A 22,740-nucleotide genomic window follows, 5' to 3' on the forward strand; every position below is an offset into this window, starting at 1 on the left:
TGCGCCGGCATTTGTAGGCAGTCATCTGTCAATGTGCTTATATACATACATACATATCTTTGTATATAAATATGTAATTGCAAAGAAAAAATTTAAACATGAACATCTTAATTATATAAAGATAAATCAAGCTTCCAGTAATTTTTTTGTAATTAATTTTTGTACATAGCTTTTTTCTGATTTGTTTTTGTTTTTTTATTTTACATTTTACATTTTATAATTAAAATTAAAATTTAAACAAATTTTTTTTAACTTTTTTTTATTGTTTTTATTTAAAAAATTTTTTTTTTGAAAAGTTAGTAATTTCGTTTTTTTGTAAACACAGTTTTTTTTTTTATTTCCTTCTGTGGTCTATACCAGAGATCGTATTTCGTTTTGCGCTTTTTTCCATCATATTTCTTTTATACCGTTTTATACCAGTCCCCGTGGTTTGTGTCTTTGCTTAATTATCTATGACACAAACGTTTTGTATGCAAAACATACCGCCAGATGGCGTAAGGCAGAGTTGCCAACAAGCACACAAAATTGTTGAACGAAAAATTAAAAAGAAATTTATTCATCAACTGCGATTTTCGGTAACTTTTTTGTTTTAATTTAATTTTCTTTAAATATATATTTTATTTTTAATTAATTGTAATTTATTTCATTTTCATTGCTATTTTAAATTATTTAAATTTTCTACCTAATGTTATTTTATTTAAATTTCTTATATTTTATTTAATTAAATTTTATTTTATTTACATTAAATTAAATTTAAATTAATTTATTTATCTTTTATTTTAATTTTTTTTTATTTTAATTAAACTTGTTTTACTATTTAAAAACCTTTTCAGACATAATTTTTATATAATTTATTATCAAATTATTACTTTTAATTTTTTGAATATATTCTTTATTAATTAATTTAAATTATTTTAACTTTATTTTAACTTATTTATTATTTTTATTTATTTTTATTTAAAAACCTTTTCAGTCATAATTTTTTATTAATTTTTTTTCAGTTATTGCTTTTAATTTTTAATGATCAAAATTCTTTTCTAATTTTAATACTTTGTTATAATTCAATTTTGTTTTATTTAAAACTATTTAATTATTTTGGCTAATTTTAAATAATTAAATTTTAGTATATTTGTATAATTTTTTAATCAGTGCTATTTCATTTACTTTTTTATTTTAATATTTGTTATAATTTAATTTTCTTTTATTTCACTCTATTCTATATTAAAATGATGAAGATTTTTTAATTTTAATTAAATATAATTATATTTAGTCAAAATTGGTAACTTTAATCAATAATAATAATATTTTTATATTCATTTTCATTAAACTTGTTTATTTTTTAAATTTTTTTAATAATTCTTATATCATTTATTTATTTTATTTTAATATTTTAATCTTTTTTTTTAACATTATTTTTTGTTTTACTTCAATTTGAACATATTTGAATATATTTTGATATACATATATATATACATATGTACAAGTATGTTCATAAGTAAAATTATTTTTTAGCTTAACTTAATTTTATTTAATACAATTAAATATTTTAAATTAAATTTAATTTAAAAATATAAATAACTAAATATTCTCGCCTATCTCTCTCTCTTGCAGAATCAGAGGGTGAACTCACACGCAAACACAAAACGCTGCCATGGAGTCCACTCTACTGTGTACTGCAACAGGACGAGCAATCCTTCACAGCATACTGCAGTGAGGAGATATCGGTGAGTACAAAAATAAAAATTGAAGTAAAAATAAAGAAAATCATGCATATACATACATATGTATATTATAAACACAAAACAAAATTAAATATACACATACAAAAGTCTGGCATATATACAATATATATGATATTTATATATATATGTCAATGTATAAAATTTCTGTAAAAAGTTTCTTCCATATTTTAATAAAAAATATTAATAGTTTTAATTACTTATAAAATTTTTACCAAAACCTACGCTTGTAAAGAAATCTACTAATTAAAAATATATTACTAATTTTAAAATATCGCTATTTTTCTTACTCTCTCCCTTCGCTTCGCTCTTATTGTACGCTTTCTACACACATCTGTAACACCTTACTAAAAAAACACACCACGCACTACATTTAAAATTCACCATTAATCGCTGTAAACATTAAAATCACAAAAACACACATTAAAAAATACCCACAAAAAAAAAAATTAAAAATTATCTAAATAATGCTAACTCGTAGATCTTTCCGGCTACGCCTAAAAAGGAGGTGGGTAATATTATATTTATATATGTTGAGTAGTAGAGTAATTTTTTGTAAATCGTTACCTTGAAATTATTTATTTATAATTTTTATTAAGTTTCTAATCACAAAAATTAATTTATTTTTAAAATAAATATTTTTTATTTAATTTTTTGCTATTAAATTTGTATATAAATATAGTTAATTTATTCTTGCTTAAATTTTCTTTTTTCGCCGAAAAAATACGGATAAAAAATAGAAAAAATAGCACTTGGTCACAATTTGCTAGCCACTGACTGTAAACTGTTAACCCTTTTGGATTGTAAAACGCTTAGTTACATAGAACAGTTGACGTTTAAAATAGATAATGATGAAAATCAACACTTGAACACAATTCAATGGCCAATAACTGTAAACTTACATTTATATAATTTAAAATACTTTTTTTTACTTTCAAAGCCCATTCATGTAATAGATACATAACAGTAAAAAACCATTAAGCGCTCACATTCAACTGACCACAGACTGTACTCATCGCGGAAAACCATCAAAAGTCCAGATTATTATGATATTGGCTTTAGATAGTCAAGAAAAATAAATTTCGGTCTTAATTTTGCGATTAGAGACTGTATTTACTTAACTTTCTAGGTAAAATGAAAAAACTTAAACTTTAAGGTCCTGGTGACTAATTTTTATAAACTAACTTCAGAGAGAGTAGAGTTTTTTGAGAGCTGAGTTCGATAGGTCTCGGTTGTTTAAATTTTGCCGCTCGAGACTGTATTTACTTAACTTTAAAGGAAAAATGAAACAGGTTGAACTTTAAGGTTCCGGGGAATGATTTTTATAAACGTAATTCAAAGGAAGTCTTTGGAGATCTGGGTTCGATAGATCTCAGAAGTTTCTATAATCTCTTCACGCATTTTAACAGTAAAGGAAAATAAAATTCGATCTCAACTTTCGCATAAAGACTATATACAGTTTACTTTCAACAAAAAATGGATATATCTTGGATTTTAAGGACTCGATGTAAGATTTTTATAAACTTACTCCAGAGTAAGTCTTTTGAGGCCTATGTTTATAAAAAACAACCCACAAGTTGAGCACTAATTCTCAGAAATTATCAAAGCCCGTATTTTACTCACTAAACAGATTGTTTGTAGTATCCGAAACAGGCTTCATCATATTCCATCACCGATTCTAAGACTTAAGAAGAACTTCAGACTTTAGAAGTAAAATTGCCTTCAACTTCAACTTAATTTAAAATTATACTTATTATTATTTTTTTTTAATATTTCTTAAACGTCTTTTTTTTAATACCTTACTTCTTTGATGCACTGTTTGCTTCATGTTTTCTAAAATTAATGCCTTTCTTTTTCCTAAAATTCAGTTAACGGACGTTCTCTTCAATGAATATCCACGCGTTCGGCTAGATCGTTTGCGACGACCTGCAAAATCTTTATGGGATGGTCCGCCCACGTTACCTGAGGAACCGGAAGATTCCGACACATGTCCTATGGACATAGCGCTGAATACGACGCTTTACAGTGAATTAGGTAAGTGAAGCAAGCATTTTATATTTTACAAAGGGAGAATTTAGTTCGATTGCTTTGTTTTAAACTCAATTTTTGGGGATAGTGTGTTCAAAAGATTTTTCTTCCATATTTGTTTGAATATCAGATGCCATTATCGCCACCTTAAAACTGCGGTGAATCGATCCTGCAACTAGCATAAATTGAGTAGTTTGGTATAGTAAAATAGTGGGGAAAAAGAGGAAGTTATACCACTTTCACTTAACTTTAACACTCTTGTATGATATTCAACTTCCTAACTTACTATCGCACCGACTTTCTCTAATTTTAACTTTAAGTGCGCGTACCATTAGGTTCGTGATTCTATGTATGTTCCCAAATTGTATAAGCAAATTTGGAACAACCCTTTTTTTTTTAAACATCAGCTTAAATGTAGACTTCTTATAAAAACAATAATAAAATCCAGTTATTGCCTACATTTAGGCTCATGGTGTGTAAATGTGATAAAAATTAAATCAAAAAAAGTTAAAAAATAATTATCTAAAAATATGTATGTCATACAAAAATTAAAAAGAAAATAATTTTCTAACAAAAAGTAAATAGGAAACTTAAATTTAAAATAAAACTTATGAAACAAAAATTCATCAATTAATTGAAAACTAATTATCTACAAAAGTTAAAAATAATATAAAATTTTAAATAACAAAAAATTAAATAAATGTTTTATAAAAATAATTAAATTTATTTTTTGTTTTTCTTGATTTATTTAATTTTTTATACAATATTTTCTTAGCTTTTTTTAATTTCTTAATTTTTTTAAACTTTTTAAACTGTCATAGATATCTCAAAAGCTTTAATATACAATATGCGCCAATATCCAGCTCAGCTGTTGCCTGAAAAATACTCGATCAAAACAGAAATGTCAATAAAATGTTGACAATGTCAACAACTTCTCCCAACAGCAGCAACAAACACAGCCGGCGCTTTCTCCCACATATACACACATATTACTAACTGTGTATTTGTGTTTTCATATGTTAAACCAGAGAACTTAAATGAACTTGTTTTAAGTTCTCTGGTTAAACGTGTTTCGTAGAGCGGGTAAAGAGAAGTCACAAAGCATAAATTCTCCAGCGATTGGTGTGCCATTGCCAAATCATTCCCTTCTCACTTTATACCTACGTGCATACACACAAGAAAGCATAAAATGCATTCAACATTACTAATATGTTGCAGCAAAATGTTGCTGGCTTGCGAAGTGTTGCTAAAATGTTGCTTGTATTTTTGTTCGCATATATTCGGGATATTTATAATTGCTTCGAGTTTTTTGCCATGCTTGCAGTTTTCCAATATTTTATTTTAATATTTTTGTTAAGAAATTTTAAAACTTTCGTCGAAATATAAAAATTTTTATTACAAATTTAAAATTAATTTCAAATTTTTTTATTTTTGTTTCGTTTTTATTTTTTTTTTTCTTAAATTTTTGGTTCTATGTTATTCTTAAAATGTTTAACTTTTAAATTTTTTGTTTTTGATTTTTATTTATTTCTTTAATTTTTTTAAATATATTGTTTTTTCATCATCCCTTCCATTGTCTATTTCTGCTTTTTTGTTTGTGCAATATTATTTATTTACAATTTTCTCAATTCTTTGCTGTTGTTGTTGCTTTTGCACGTCACGCATGCACGCGCATCCAGCACAATAACTACGCCATCGCCGCCGCAATACCGACAGTCCGACAGACCGATTCAATCCCACACAATGTCGCCTCTGAAAATCGGCGATTTGCCTGCTGCAGTCGCTCAGCCGGCAAGCAGTCAACTGCCTTTGTGCCTCGTCGTCGATTAGCCGTCTCGATTGTCATTTAAAGTTGTTGTAGGTGTTGCATTTTTTGACGTATGCGTTCAGTTTGATTAACATTTCTGGTTTCAATTGTTGTCTTTATTGTTTTATTGTTGTTTTTTTTTTCTTTGGATGTACTAAAACGGCTTTTGTAACTGATTTTTATTCTATAGGAACGGTGAATGCTTTGTTATTAAGTATTTTCTTTGTTATAAAAATGTAAAAATACAGAAGTCTGGTTCATCCGCAACAAATACCATGTGCCAGTTTATGAAAATTATTAAAAATAAACAAATACCAAAAATGGAAACTTCTTATATTTTAAACTTTTTAAATCATTTTTTAATAAAAAATAATATTATTAAATGAATTATTTGTGAATTAAGAGTATAAATTTTTTTCGATGAACTTAAATTAAATTATTATTAAAATTAATTAAAAAACTCAATGAAATAATGTAAAAAAATATTTTAATATAAGTATTAAAAATGAAAGTTACATATATATATTTTTTTTAAATTTTTTTAAATGTTTTTTATTTTTCAGTATTAATAACCATTTAAAACTATAGTTTAGAAAATTTTACGTTAGTTTGCAATTTTCAATATTTTGTTTATTTTTGTTAGCTTCTGAAACTAAAAACTTTTTCCAATGAAATAAAAATTTGGTTTCTGACAGTTTTCAATATTTTACAAAGTTTTCATTGTTTCAGTTATTTATTTAACTATAAGATATTTTTAAAATATGTTTTGTTATATTCAAAGTAATTTTTTTTTATAAAGAGCTTCAACTACAAACGTTTTTTTTATATTTTCAATAAATTTTATTTGTTTTAAATTTTTTTCCATTATATTTTTATATTTATCATTATTTTTTTTTTAATATATTTACATATTTTTTCGGTTTTGATAGTTTTTCAATATTTGAAATTCTTTTATTGTTTCCAGTATGTTACATTTATAAAATATTGTAAGTTATATTTAAAATATTTTTTCATAAACTTATTTAGCTACAAATTTATTTTAAATATTTTTAATAATTTTTTTTACATTTCAAATATTTTTAAGTTATTATAATTTTTTATATATTATTTGTCAATTTTTAATCTATGATTTCAGATTATTTTGTTATGAGCCATAATTTCAATTATTTATAGTTTAAAAGTTGAAAAATATTTTAAATAGAAAAATAAGTTAGGACAGTTTTAAAATTTTTCTAATAAATTTTATTGTTTTAAATTTCTTTTATATTTTAAATATTTTTTAAGTTTTTTAAATGTATTTGTAGCATAAAAAAAAATTTACGAACTTAAAATTGTGTACACAAATTTCTTCTCAACTTAATATAAACAAAATTTGTACCGAACGGTTTTCAATATAATAAATATTTTTATTAAATTTAAAAAATATATATATATTAAATTAAAACTATTTTTAATATTTTTTCTTAGCTTTAAATATTGCTCATTTGATTTTGTTATTTTATTATATAATATTTTAAAATATTTATTTTTTATGTAAACAGTTTTTTTATATTTTTTCTTTAATATTTTTTTATTACTGACATTTTTATATATTGACCTTTTTATATTTAATACTGATTAATATTTTTTTTTTATTTTTTATTTTTTTTAAATTATTTTATTATAGTGAAAACTTGTTGTTATTATTTATTTTAATAATTTCATTTATTTTTCACACCTTCATGTTTTTCTCCTCTTTTGACGAAATTGAATAGAGTGATCTAATTTTGTTTTTGTTTACATCTATGCAAACCTTTCGAAAGTCTCACTAGTTGCTGTTTCCGCTTAATTTAACTGGAAATCACAAGATGCTCGCTGCACTGTTCTAATTAAAAACATACATACATACATATGTACGTATGCACATATCTTCATGAATAAATAAACAATCTAGATGGCGATGATCACTCATACGCAACGGAGCGCACACAATATGATATATACATACATACGTACATACATATGTACATTATATGCATATGTACATACACATCAATATCAAAAAATCATTTACTACGATTTAGTCGGTATTTTAAATAAAAAATGTTATAAAAGACAATTTTAAAAAATTTTAATATTAAAAACAATTAAAAAAGAATATAAAACAAATCAAATGAGTTCTTCCTATGTTTAAAAATTTTTTTTTTCTTTTGTATTTTATTTTAATTTTGAAATCATTTCACAATTTTTTAACTTTTTTATTTACAATAAAATATTTTCTTACGTTTCGAGTTTAATGATAAAACTTAAAAAAAATGTAAATAAAACAAAGTTAAAAAAAAAATAAGTTAAAAAATTTATTTTTAAAAGATATAATAATTTAAGAATTTTAAAGTATTAAATTAAAAAAGTTAATAACAAATTTTAAATTTTAAAGATTTTTTAATAAAATAAAATATAAAAAAATTTAAATAAAATTTACTGAATTAAAATTTTAATATTTTTTTTTAATTTCTTATTATAAAGAGTATATAAAGTAATGAAAACGCAATGTTGCATTGCAATACACAGCAACAACATTCATTGGATTCAGGTGATAATCGCAAACACTTGCTTACATACATACATATTTACATTCAGACGTACTAACATACATACCTACAAAATATGTAGTATACATACATATGTATGAACAGCAAAAAACACTTGACAAAATAATCGACCAAATGAGCGCAGCTATTTTCAAGCTCTCTGTTTTGAATGAATTTCATTGCCACTGCGTTGCGGCCATAACGCACGCACACATACACACAACACACGAAACGCTTTGGAAAATGCGAAACGTCGGCGCTTTCACACACACACAGACATGCATTGGCCGCACACAGCCTATAGAGAACAGTTAGGTCAATCGGGCGCTGAGAACACTTGCTGGGGAGCCGCTGCGTGAAACGGAGCCCAAGCAGAGCAGTTCAGATTGAGTTTCCGGCGGTGCTGGCCGACATGACGGAACAAATTTCGTTGTAATTTTCACTGACAAAGCTACGCGTTTCTTAGCGGTGTTTTATTGTTTTGACTCACGCGTGTTTTGCTGTTTTCTGTGTGTTGTTATGTGTTTGTTGTATGCGGACACGGGCGAATGCGCATGCGAGTGAAGTCAAATAAACAAATAGCAGGAGGCGACCGCGGCAAGCAAAGTGCGCGTCCCTTACAGCAGTCAACTTGCGTACATGACTGATAGTTAGACGGATGCGCAGCGCACACGATGGCAAATTTGTATTTAGCGAAAAGAAATTTGTATGACTTTTGTGACATATCTGCGTGCTGGCGTAACAAATTTTGAATTTTTGAATTTTCAATTTTCAAAATTCCACTTTAGATATTTTTTGTTTATGTGTGTGCGTATTATTTCTAAGCGAAAAGCGAATGACCGTGTAAGCGCGCTGCGTGTGAACCGAAACAGTGCGCGCTGGCCATTTTGCTGATATTTAAATTTTTATGAGCACAAATTGTCTGTAGAATAAGCGAAATTGTTCGGGAGGAAAATAAAAGTAAATAATAAAACACAAAATAGAATTAGATAAATAAAAGCAGGTACATACAGCTGTGTGAAAGTGCGAAAGTGGCAAACAATGCAACAATGCGCAGTGCTAAGTGGTTTTATGGGCGCTTTAAAATTTTTACTAGCGCTTGTGAGCATAAGCATTACAAAAACAGCAGCAAAACTTAAAATTATAATAAAATCAATTCAACAAAACTTAGTTTTTTTGCGCTAAGAACTGGATAAGGAGTCGTGTGTTGATATTAAATGTATATAAAAGATAAAGAAAAGAACTATGAAAAACAAGAAAAAAGGTAATTTCGGCTGCACCGTAGCCATAATGCGCTTTACAGCTGCATTTCTTACATTCTAAAATCGTATAGAAATATCTTTAACTTGATTTTGATCGATCAGTTTGAAAGGCAGTTATATGCTATGTTAAAGTGATCCGAGCTAAGAAAGTTGTTCGAAGATTATAGCGTTGCCTTGGGCAATAGTCCATGCCGAATTTCGTGTAAATATACTCGCATTGTCAATTAAAAAAGTTGATGCTGATTGATCAAATTATATGGCAGCTATATCCAATTAGGGTCCGATATCGGCACTTCCAACAAATGAGCAGCTTTTTGGGGAAAAAAGAACTTTTGCAAAATTTCAGATCGATATATAAAAAACTGAGGAAGTAGTTCGCGTAAGTCAACTCAGCTCGTCACGCCGATCATTTATATACCTATATACTTTATAGGGTCTCCGACATTTTCTTTTGTTTGTTACAAATTGTCAACGAAGTCAGGTCTTAAAACCTGCGCAGAAACTGCATTTTCAGTACCAAACCCTAGTAGCTATTCTTAGACCCGTTTTATACCGTTAAAAACTAACAACAGCAAATGCTTTTGTTCTAAGACACTCTCTTAACCTAAAAATATGATAATATTTATAAATATCATCGTCAAATCTTCAATGCACAATCACTGAACTCTTTGTCTTTGCTCCCAGCAGTTTCAATAATCTACCCAGGCCCGACATTAGAGCAACTCTTCAACTCTTTCGAAGCGTTGTATTTTCCGTTTTGAATCCAAAACGAAAGAAACTCTAACTTCACAGGCTCAGAGTATTTCTACAATGAGTCATTTGTTCTAAGCCAGAAGCTCAGTGACCACGCTTTCTACGAGTATATGCTAATTTAGACTCCAGAATACTAAAAAATAGCGAAACTACTTCACTATCCACTAGCTATCTTTAAGCCATACTTTTTATGGTTCATGAACCAGCAGCAGTCGGAATTCAAGATAGCGTAATAGAAATGTATGAGTTTATTCTTAAGATCCGGAGACTTGATATCCCCGACCTTATGTCTGAAATGTTCTTGTTTTTAATAAAGAACGCTATAGTGTATTGATTTCAGTAAGTTCGATTGTCTGGTGCAATCCTAAGCATTTCTCAAAACGCGTCAGGTTATCTTAGTCCTTTCGATGAATACGAGTGATAACGTCCAGTATTATATTTTGTGGACTTAACTCTTACGTTTACCAAGAAGCTTTTTTATTTCGTTTAAATAACTGTTCTAAGTGTTAAAGACAATGTTAAGAGATTTGGATCTCAGTCCGTAGCTTGACATAAAGTACTTTACTTTTTTAAGCTACGGACTGAGATCCTTTACAGAAAGTTTTCAGGCAGGCCAAACATTGAGTGAAAAGTAAGAAAGGCATCCGTTGCCTTATACTACTACAGAGAATCAATTGAAAAGAGGTGGAAGCTCTCACCAAAGGTGATATTTTGGCTCTGCCAAACCGTAGTCAAGCCAATAATGGTTTATACGTTATTCGTTTGGTGGACGGCGCTCGGAAAAGCAACGCTCGCTAAGTAGCTTGAACGTGTTCAAAGAGCAGCTCTCATTGGTTTTTGTTGTGTACTACGAAAAACAGTAACAATGGCATAGAATGCCAGTCTTTACATAGCAACTGTCGGTATAGCTGGACGGTGCATCGCTGCGATAGTCGCTGTAAGACTCATTGAAGATGGGTACTTGAAAGAGTCCAACTGTGACATCCTGAAATACTCACATTCTGCGATTGCAGCTCTGAAAACTTAGATCACTGCATCGCAGAGTTTACTATCTTACACTCACATACCGATAAGGTATATGTGGACGGAGAGAAGTCGTGCAGAAGAGGCGCAGTGAACCTTTTCACGGATGGTTTGAAATTTAGAGGAAGGGTTGGTGGTTGGAAGAGGAGTTTTCCATAAGGATCTTTCTCTCAAACATAGTTTTATGCTACCGAATGTCTGTAGCGTTTTTCAAGCAAAGGTAGTTGCCATTAAGCTAGCAGTAGTCCTTTTAAAATATATGTATACAAATGATCAGCGTGACGAGCTGAGTCGATTTAGCCATGTTCGTCTATCTGTTCGTCTGTCTGTATATTCGCGAATTAGTCTCTTAGTTTTTTTTGCACACGTCGTTTTTTCCGCAAGAAGCGGTTAAGTTGTCGGAACCGCCAATATCGGGCCACTATAGCTTATAGCTGTCATACAAACTGCATTATTCTCCAAGGCAATGCAATAGTATTCGAAGATATTTTCTAGATTGGACCACTATATCATATACCTAGCTGCCATATAAACTGAACGATCAAAATCAAGAACAAGATCTTTTTATACCCTTTTATGCTATAAAAAATGCACATGTAAAGGGTATTATGGCTTTAGTGCAGCCGATGTTAACTTTTTTTTTGCTTTGTTTTTTAATTTTGTATTATTTATTTACTTGTTGACTGATTTTTATAATTTTTTTTTAGTTTTTGTTTTTCTAATTATTTTACTATTGAATTATTTTAACTTATAATTTTTTATTTACAAAATTTTTTTAATTAAAAAATGTATAAAAATATTTTTAATTATTTTTTTCTTTGCAAATTGCATGAATTAAGAAAATTTGACAAAACAACATAACTCAACTTAAAATTTTTATTCTTTCAAAGTGTAAAATGAATTAATCTTATTAAATTTTCAAGCACTTACTTATGCAAATATGTCATTTAGAGACCTATAATCATAAAACTTTGTTTCGATTATTTAATATACGAGGAAAGAATAAATTAATTTTCGTGAAATTAAAACCAGATTAAAGCAATTTACTTGTTTTTATCAAAAGTCTGCAATTATATGTTTTATATGCTTTATTTAAATATTAAAATTTATGGAATTAGTAAAGTTCTTTCAAGCGACCACGGAAATATTTGTGCCACCAACGGTGCGCCGTTTAAGGTGTCGCTTTCGAAATTCTTGCTTACAAACCCTTATATGTGTGTTGGCCATATGACTATACATATTCATATGTATGTACGTGTATGTTTGTGTGAGTGTTTGTATGTATGTTTGGGTTTATATGTGTATGCATGTAACAAGCAAAGTGAATGCGACGCTTAATGAGCGGAAATCAACTGCCTAAAAGCACATAAAAAAAAGTGCAAAAAAATCAAAAAAAAAATAATAAAAAATTTAAAATGTTCAAAAAATGTACAAAAAGACTTAAAATAATTTAAATACAAAAAAATCAAGCAAGTTAAAACAGCCAATGAGTAATTTGCAGTTGTCGTTGCGCTTTTTGTCGCGCAGCGTATGTGCGTGGCTTTGTATTTAAATACACACATACACATTTATATACGCATATGTTTGTGTAAATATGTATTTATGTAATTCTGTGCGCTAATGTAAGCGGAAATCGAGAATTTAAAACAAAAACCAACAACAACAAAAAACGGCAACAATAATGAAAGCACACCAGAGGAAATATTAATGAGCACAGCCGTAACTAAAACAACAACAACACACACATAGCGAATGTGAACGCCAGCACGCAGAGCGAAAATTACGAAAAATAAAGCAACAAAATGAAGCAAAAATTCTTAAGCCGAACAATGCAAAGCATTTAACTGCATTTTTGTTGTTTTTGCTTTTGCATTTTTTGTCTTATTTTAGTTAGTATTTAACCGTTTTTTTTCTACCACAGCAGTAAATAACGAAAAAAGCGCACAAGAAGTGCGACGAAGTGAAGTAAGATAAAAATAAATAAATAAAAATAAAAATCAGTGGCAACTTCGAAAAAAGTGTGAAAAAGTGATAAACGGAAAAGTGGCAAAAAAGTGTTTTGTGCAAAAAAAAAAAACTTGACAATTGTTGGTGTTGTGTGAAGCAGCGGCTAGCGTATGGCTGTGATGTGGCAAGCGTCATTATAAGCAACCAACAACAACAACAACAAAGGCAGCAGCAATCATAAATGTTGCATTTGCATGTCAACAGCGCTGCGCCGCTTTGACAGTTAATTTCGCGCTGTGTCTCAAAGAAGTTGCAGCAGCAGCAGCCGGAACAACAACAATAACATTATAATTAATATATGTTGTTGTTGTGGTGAAACTTTTCCAACACACACACAGCACAAAGGTGTGTTGACACGCCCAAACTAACCGTTTACAAAAGCGTTGAGCGCCAAATAGCGGTGGCGCAGCTGCAACGCCTGCAATTTAGTTTAAAACTAGCGGTGTATTAGTGCTTACAACAACAATGATAATTTTTTTGCCGGCACACTAAACCAAAGTGCATATATAACTATCTTATACATACATACATATATAAGTAGCTAGTGATCGCAACAACAACAACAACAATAATTAGTTGCAAATGCGCCGACGCCGCCAGCAGCGCAACCTCAACTGTCATTAGTTGACGTTTTAATTGCGGCTTCGATTTGCATTTTAACTTAGCAATACAATAGCGTTAAACAGCAAAGACAACAAGAATAACAACAACAACAAGCGTTGCAAAAAACCCATACTTGTTTCCTTCAGCATTGTCTGTGCGCACACGAAAGCGAAACGAAGTATTAAACAAAGAAAAGTGCAAAAATTATATGCTATATTGCTGGTGTTGTTGCCGCTAACTGCAATTCATCAGCAACACACACACATATGCGTGTATACATGCATGTGGCTGCTCAGCTGTAGCGCTAAAAAGTGCTTTAACGCTTGTTTTTGTATAGGTAAGTGTGAGAATCGCATTATTTTATCTCATCTACTGCAAGCTAGCTAGCTCTGGCTTGGGAATCTGTACTCAAAGTTGACGTGTGAAATGACAAATTATTCTAATAGATTTATCGACGCGTTAGAAGAGTGTTGTGTAACGCTTTTTTTTTACAATTTTTTTTATATGCGATAATTTTTTGTGTTTAAGGGCTTGTGGGAAACATGCGATGGCTTAGTCATAGCAATAAACTAACAACGTAATTTTACAAAAACAACAATGTTTACGGTATAAGCCACTTCTTAGTTTAGTTATTACAAAAAACGCTTATAACTTAAAAATCGTTTGTATGCTACTTGATTTACAAAGTTATAGCAAAAAATCGAAATTTTCGAACAACCGTTTGTTTGAAAAGTATATGCTACAGTTGTACGAACTCGATGATTTTTACTGTCACATGTAAGTTCATACTAAGATATTCCTTCGCAAAATTTCGTGCCATGAGCTACTCGATTTACGAAGTTATGGCAAAATATCTCATTTTTGAACAATCATTTGTATGGTGGCTGTATGTTATAGTGAACCGATCTTGGTGATTTTCACTGCACCATTTTTATTCATACTAGGAAAATATCTCACAGAATTTCGTAGTCGTAGCTATATGATTTACAAAGTTATTGCAAAATATATAGTTTTCGAATAATCGTTTGTGTGGTAGCTTTATGTTATAGTGATCCGTTCTCGATCATTTTCACTGTAGACTTTTTATTTATATAAATAAAGAAGCTCACAAAATTTGGTGATCTTAGCCATTTAATTGAGAGAATAACGACAACATATCTCATTTTTAAACAATCGCTTGTATGAAAACTATATGTCATAGTTGGTCAATCTTGATAATTTTTACTACCAATTTTTTACTTCCATAAATAAAATATTTCACAAATTTTTGTGTCATTAGCTACTAGATTTGCAAAGTTTTGAAAACACGAATGAAGTTGTGATAACGAAAAAATTCGTTCACTTTCCAGATAACTTGTTTAAATCAAGCAATATCTTGAATCTAACGCTTTAATCGATCAAAAGCTATATTCTCCAATTAAAATTGCTTCAATGTTCCTCGCAATCATCGAGCTTGAGTGGAAACTACTCTAAGTAACTAATAAACTGAAATACAAAATGAAGTGCGCTTTAATGTTTCTGATAAGAGATTTCGACCGAAAAAGTATGTACAAATATTTTACTCAAATCAACTGCTTCATAAATATTAGCCTGTACACATATACATACATATTATATATATGTACATTCACAGCATTCTGCGGCTCTTGACCTTCTCCAATTTGTTGCTTCTTCCAGTCACTCATTACATCTTCATGGTTACTTTGTGCCGGCACTTCATAGTTTTGTTTTTATTTTCACTTCTGTTTATTTGCCAACAATTAAAGGTATTAAATGGCAACAGTTTCTTTAAAGACAACAATAATAACAGCAACAATCACAATAACAGCAGCGACACACAGCGTTGAAATGCCCATTAAACAAATCTTTTATTTGCATCCAGCTGTGTTGACTCTGCAGCGCGCTGTTTAGAGCCAAATAGTCTGGTGTTGGGCAAAATGTATTGAACAAATGCTTTTAACTGTTTCCAGCAATGAGTAGCGGCATTTTTCTTTGTGTGTGTTTTTTTTTTTTTTTGGTTTTGCGTAATGGGGTTTCAGTCAGTTCTTTGGTATATTTAGTTATTCTTTTTATTACGATTTTTTCTTTAGGTTTTGGTGCCTTTTTCATGGTTGCCATTAAAAATTTACTCGGTAGTACGACCGCCTAAAATTTATAAAAAAGTAAAAGTTGTTGAAAATGACATTATTGAAAAAAATCAGACCGGTTTAATTTTATATTACATACCTACGTGTTTTAATTATTAAAAATTAGATTAATTAAATTATTTAATTTATTTTCCTAAAAGATTTTTATTTTTATTTATTTAATATTGAATTTTTAATTTCTTATAACTTTGGTTTGCCAGCAAGTTTTTAACACTCAGAATGTCCGGCTGTCTTTATAAGTCCCCAAATTTTTGCGATATCGATCTGAAATTTTGCACCTGTCCTTTTCTCCCAAAGAAGCTGTTCATTTGTCGGAACCGATATCGGACCACTATAGCATATAGCTTGCTACAAACTGAAAGTTCGGAAGCAAATGCTTATATGGAAAACTTTTTCATTTGAGGAGATATCCTCACGAAATTTGGCATAGATTATTGACTAAAGCAATGGTGCAATCTCCGAACAAATTGTTGAAATCGCACTACTACATACAGCATATAGCTGCCATATTTACTGACCGATCAAAACTAAGTTCTTGTATGAAAAACTTTTTTATTTGACAAGATATCTTCTTGGAATTTCACTTTGATTATTATTCAAGGCAATATTAGAATCTCCAACCTCTCAATAAATTGTTCCGATCGGACCACTAGAGCATAGAGTGGCCATTCAAACTGACCGACCAAATCAGCTCCTTATGTGGAAAACTCTTTTGTTTCGACGAGATATTCTCACGAAATTTGGCATGGCTTATTTTTGAAGATAGCGGTTTAATATCCGAAATTTTTTTTAGATCGGACTGCTATAGATAATATAGCTGCCATATATACTCACCACTCAAAATCACGTTCTTGTATGAAAAACTTTTTAATTTGAGAAGTTGTCTTCACGAAATTTGACATGTATTATTACCTAAGCCAATGCTACAATCTCCCAGTAAACTGTTCACTATATTCACTGCGTATTATCTATCTATGCCATGCAACCGACCGTTCAAAATCAAAATAAATATCTTTTTAAAACCTTATATGCTATAAGAAAGGCACCTGAGATGGGTACTATAGCTTCGGTGCAATCGAAATTTACGTTTTATTTGGTTTTAATAAATTTATAATTTTTTATTTTTAGTTTTACTTCTGATTTTAATTATATCATGGTTTTTTTATTTTCAATATATTTTTTATTATATTTTTTATTATAAATATGAATTTTTTTATTTTGTTACATTATTTTTCAGCGCTTTTCTATGTTTGTATCGATTTTTGATTTAATTTTTTTTTAATTTGATTTCTTTTTTTTGGTTTTAAATGTTTTTATTTTATTATTTAATTTATTTCGAAACATTTTTGTTGGCTGTTTTGGTTGAAATAATGATAATCTTTTGATTTAATTTTTATTGTTTATTGTATTTAAAAAAAATTATATTATTATTAATTGAATTTTTATTTTTGTTTATATATTTTATTGTACTTTATTTATATTTGTATTGTTATTAATAATATTTTTTGTCATTTAATTTTTGTATATTTTACTTTATTTCATTTGATTTTTTCTTATTTAATTTTTATTGTACTTGACTTTATTTTACTTTTTATTTATTTTTTAATTAATAATCTTTTTATTTTAATAATTTTTTTATTGATTTCATTTGTTTTTAATTTTTTTTAAAAATTATATTTATTTTGTTATATAATATTTTACGTGAGTTTATTTAGTTTTCTTTCATTTTATGATGTTTGCTTTTATTGTATTAACTTTTCTTTTAATATTTATATTTTATTTATTTGTATTTTTGAACTATTTGAAAATTTTTTAGTTGCATTTGACTTTAATTTATTTTGTTCTCTTCTTTTTTATTGTTTATGTTTATTTTAATTATAATGGATTTGTTTATGTTTCATTTTTTGTTAAATTTTTTTAAATTTAATTTTTTTTATATACCTTTTTTATATTTTACTTTAAATAATTTATTAATTTATTACACTTCATTTAAGTTTTTTATTATTGTATTGTTATTTAAAAAAAAAATTTTAACTTTTTTTAAATTTTTTTATTAGTTTTTTAAAATTTTTTAATTTTTTTTTTAATATATTTAGATTTGGTTTGTTTTCCATTGTATTTTATGTTTCTTAAGTGCTGTAATATTTATATTATTTTTTTCTTATTTTTGTTTTTCAAGGAACATTCAATTGAACTCAATTCACAAGTTCAAATTATTAATAAAATAATGTAATACACAATATGAGCATTTCAACAATTGCATGCGGCGTCGAAAAAGATAAAAATAAAAACAATTGCATTCGTCAGCGTAAACTTACAAAATTTCTCAGGCAGCACTCAACTGCAAAGCGCATTTTGTTATGCATGCATTTATTTAAAATAAAGAAATAAAAATTCACACCAGCACACAAAGGAATAGAGAGAAATATTTACATATATACATATCTATATACATATATTATATATCTAAATTTGTATGTATGCTTGCAAGTTTGTCTGCCTGCAATACAGTTTTTAATTTTTTCATACCCAAATTAATTGCTGTCCGCTGTTGGTTTTATTACTATTAAAATTGTTTTTGTACTTTTTTCAACTATTAATGTGTGTGTAAATTATTTTTTTCAATTTATGCAAATTAATTTCGGTCGAGCGTAAATTACAAACGGCGACGAATTGCGCCGGCAAACGCATTGCTTTCAATATACTATAATATATGTAAATAGTACTGCGGTGTATATGTACTTGTGTGCGTGTGTTTGTGTATGTGCGACTGTGTTTGTGGCAAACCAATAAGACAAGTATCTGTTAAGCCTATTTACATATGTATGTACTCAGTTACATATATACATACGTATATAGCATACTTATTGTACAAAAACATTCACACACGAACACACAACAAGACTGATCAGTCAGCTGGCCTGAGCAGCAGCTCGTTCATAAAGCGTCCGATCGCCAGCAGTGCACGAGTTTTGTGTGTTGCTAATTCTCGCTATGACACTATTTTTTTCTAGTTTACAACTTTGTTGTTGTTGTGCGCGTAGTTGTCTATTAATCAAAAAAAGTATCGGCTTAGAAGTATTTCAAGGTTGTCATAAAAATAAATTAAAATTAAAATATGCTATATAGCAATATTAAAAATAGCAACAAAATGTAAATTTAAATAGTCGCTGTAGTTGACAGCGGGAGGGTTGAAAAATATTTTAAATGAAATCGCTTGCGGGTGCTCAACAGTTGAGTTTGAAACATATATGGCACTTTGACTATATTAAAAAAATATTAGAAGATATCAAGATACATAAAAATTATAAATGTTTGAAATAATTGAAATAATTAAAAGTATTTATATCTATAACTTAGGTATTGAATTTTGAGGATCTAAAGAAATCAAAATTATAATACAAATACATATGTAAAATAAATTCTGAATTTGAAATTATTTTTACTAATTCTTTTTGGTCCGATCCGAAAATTACAGTTATGAAAATATTAATATATATTTACAATTTTCAATCACTTAAATTGACACTAAAAATTCTAGTTTGCTTTCTTACCCTATACTATATTCTTTTTTTTGACATTGAAATACATATTCTCCTTCATATCGCATTGATTTACATAAAATTATAATTTCTGTTTCTTTTTTCGTTTAACCTGCTATATTAAATTCCGCTATATATAACAGAACTATGTTTTGGACATGACCTTATACTGCACTTAGGCGTAACAAAAATTTGGGGTGAATTAAAATGAGCTCAGAAAATTTACATGTTTTAACCGATATGCTTTGAAATGCACAAAAGTATGTTAATTTTGTGGAAATATGCCGTTAATCTAGTGTCAGTTTTTCGTAAAAATAAATTGCTTGGGTAACACCAAATTTGTAGCTGTCAGTTGGCGTGAAGGAAACAGCTTGACGTACTTACATATATACATATGTATTCACATACATATACATATATTCTCCCAGGGTTTCTGGGTGGAAAACAGGGCCTCATATACATACATACATACATGCATATGTACATATGTATGTACTTAAAAATACAATTTAAACAAATTACAACTTAAAACGAAATACTTTGATAAAATATGTTTAAATATTATTTAAAAAACTATATAAAAAATGTATTTATTTTCAGTCAAATTTTTTTCCAAAAATATAATATATTGAAAACAAAATTTGGGAAAATAAATTTTAAAAAAATATTGCAGAAAATGCAATCCGAGTAGTTATAACAAAGAAATATTAAAAAAATTAAATATTCACAAAAATTTGTTATCATATATTTTTTCAAATAAATATTAAAAAAAAATTTGGAAAAAAATTATTCACAAAATGCAATGCAAGTGGTTATTAAAAATAAATATTAAACAAATTAAATTTTTACTAAATTAAGTTTATTTAATAAAATATAAAAAATATAAAATCTAGATTATGAAAATTTGTATATTGCAACATTTTTTAACTAAACTGAAAACTTTTTTAATGAGATGTAAAAAATATAATTAAATAATAAAAGTTGAATATTTTTTAAAAATGTTAAAAAAGATTAATTTATTCATGAAATTAAAAATATTTTACATTAAGAAAGAGTTTTCAAAAATTTTTATATTCAACATATTTGTAAATTTAATGATTACTATCTTAATATAAATTGTATTCTTAAATGAAATACTAAAGAATACACCATTGCGTCTTTGCCATTTAAAAAAATGTTAAGAAAAAAATAAATCTTGATTAATAAAACTAAATATTTAAATTTTCACGTAATTTTTCAAATTGGTATGAAAAATATAATATACGATATTTCAATTTTCCGTTTCAGTCAAAAAAAAATTCAGTTAAAAAGCCAGAATGAAAAAACTATTTTTTTTTAAATTTAATCCAAATAAAAAAAAATAAAAAAAAATTATATATAAAGTTTTTGCGTAATTTTCTAAGTATGTATAAAATTGTAAAAAATTATTAAAACAAAATCAATTTTAATTCTAACAAGTAAGGAAGGGCTAAGTTCGGATGTGACCGAACATTTTATACTCTCGCAAAGTCAAATGGTATACTCGTTTGAGATTTCTTTGTGGATTGACTGATATTTTCGGTAGAAGGTCAACTAAAGGCACTGGGGTCCACATATTTAGTACTTAGGGGTTTGAACAGTTTTAATTCGATTTAGACAATTTTCGGCCGCAAGGTGGCATACTTTAATTGCATTATTCACGCAAAGTTTTACCCCGATATAATCATTGTTACTTGATTTGCATAGTGGAAAGTGAAAGAATCAGATGGAATTGAAAATGGTGTTACATGGGAAGTAAGCGTGATTGTAGTCCGATTTGGCGCATTTTCGCACTATGACATAGAAACATTAAAAGAACGTTACGCACCGAATTTGGTTGAAATCGGTTAAGCAGATCTCAAGATATGGGGTTTCACCTAAAAGTGGGCTGTGCCACGCCCACTGTCTAATTTTGAACGCAGTTCCTATAAAGTCATCTTATACCATCTCAGAGATAAAATTTAATGTCTCTGGCGTGTTTAGTGCTTGATTTATCGCGCTTTTAGTAGTTTTTAACAGTACCGTTATATGGGGAGTGGGCGGAGTTGCCACCCGATTTCAACTATTTTCACACCGTCAATAGAAGTGCTAAAAGCATTTGCTTCTAGTGAGTTTTGTTATTATAGCATTAGCGGTTTAGGAGATATGCACATTAAACCTATTAGAGGCGGGACCACGCCCACTTTTTAAAAAAAAATTTTAACTGCAGATGCCCCTCCCGTATGTGATCCTGTGTACCAAATAACAGTCTTGTATCTTATTGCGGAGCTTAGTTATGGCAAGTTATTTGTTTTTGATTAATGGCGTTTTGTGGGCGTGGCAGTGGTCCGATTACGCCCATCTGCAATACCAACCGTCTCACGGTACCATGAAACATGTCTACCAAGTTTCATAAAGATATCTCAATTTTTACTCAAGTTAGAGCTTGCACGGACGGACGGACGGACGGACGGACAGACGGACGGACGGACAGACAGTCACCCGGATTTCAACTCGTCTCTTCATCCTGATCATTTATATATATATAACCCTATATCTAACTCGATTAATTTTAGGTGATACAAACAACCGTTAGGTGAACAAAACTATTATACTCTGTAGCAACAGGTTGCGAGAGTATAACAAACCAGATGCGTTTTTACCATAAAAAAAATATTTTTTTAAATAAAAAAAAAGGTTTAGTAAAATTAAAAAAAGTATAAAAAATTAAGAAAGGTAATATTTCTAAGTATGTATGGACATAAAACAATTTTACGGTGTGAAAAAAAATGTTCGAAAAAAAACTCTAATATTTCCACTATTTTAGGAGGTATTCTGGTTTATCTATACTATATACTATAAACTGGTCTATATATATAAACTAGTCCCTCAGTTTTTAAGCTATCGATCTGAAATTTTGCACCTGTCCTTTTCTCACAAAGAAGCTGCTCATTTGTCGGAACGGCCGATATCAGGCCACTATAGGATATAGCTGCCATACAAATTCAACTTGCGGAATCAAGTTCTTGTAAGTGGCCTTTGTATTTATGAAGGGTATTATAGCTTGGTGAAACCGAAGTTAACGTTTTTTCTTGTTTTTTTATTTTAATTACAATTATTTTCGGAGTTACAGCTCATTTTGTGATGCGCCGACAAAGTCTACTACTTTTTTTGAAACGGTGAGCATGATATCTCAAGTTCTATACTATCGCACGAGAGGATTTTTGGAATTTTTCATTTTTAATTTTATAATGCTCTTTAA

General features: G+C 28.5%; 1 protein-coding gene across 7 annotated transcripts in view; it reads left to right on the top strand.

Annotated features, from left to right (window-relative positions):
• raskol (Ras GTPase-activating protein raskol) overlaps nucleotides 1-22,740 on the top strand; it is a 238,876-nt gene that overhangs the window by 86,319 nt on the left and 129,817 nt on the right. For 2 of the 7 annotated variants that reach the window (XM_070110496.1, XM_070110498.1), the window contains exons 2-4: nucleotides 1,612-1,724; nucleotides 2,221-2,247; nucleotides 3,608-3,773. In XM_070110496.1, coding sequence (XP_069966597.1) covers nucleotides 1,612-1,724; nucleotides 2,221-2,247; nucleotides 3,608-3,773 — 306 coding nt within the window. Of the gene's footprint in view, nucleotides 1-1,611; nucleotides 1,725-2,220; nucleotides 2,248-3,607; nucleotides 3,774-8,524; nucleotides 8,851-13,103; nucleotides 14,130-22,740 lie in introns of those variants that run through there. The other 5 variants (XM_070110497.1, XM_070110499.1, XM_070110494.1 and 2 more) reach the window with 3 other exon arrangements.

This window comes from Bactrocera oleae, chromosome 5 (assembly GCF_042242935.1).
Source record: "Bactrocera oleae isolate idBacOlea1 chromosome 5, idBacOlea1, whole genome shotgun sequence".
Classification (NCBI taxonomy): domain Eukaryota; kingdom Metazoa; phylum Arthropoda; class Insecta; order Diptera; family Tephritidae; genus Bactrocera; species Bactrocera oleae.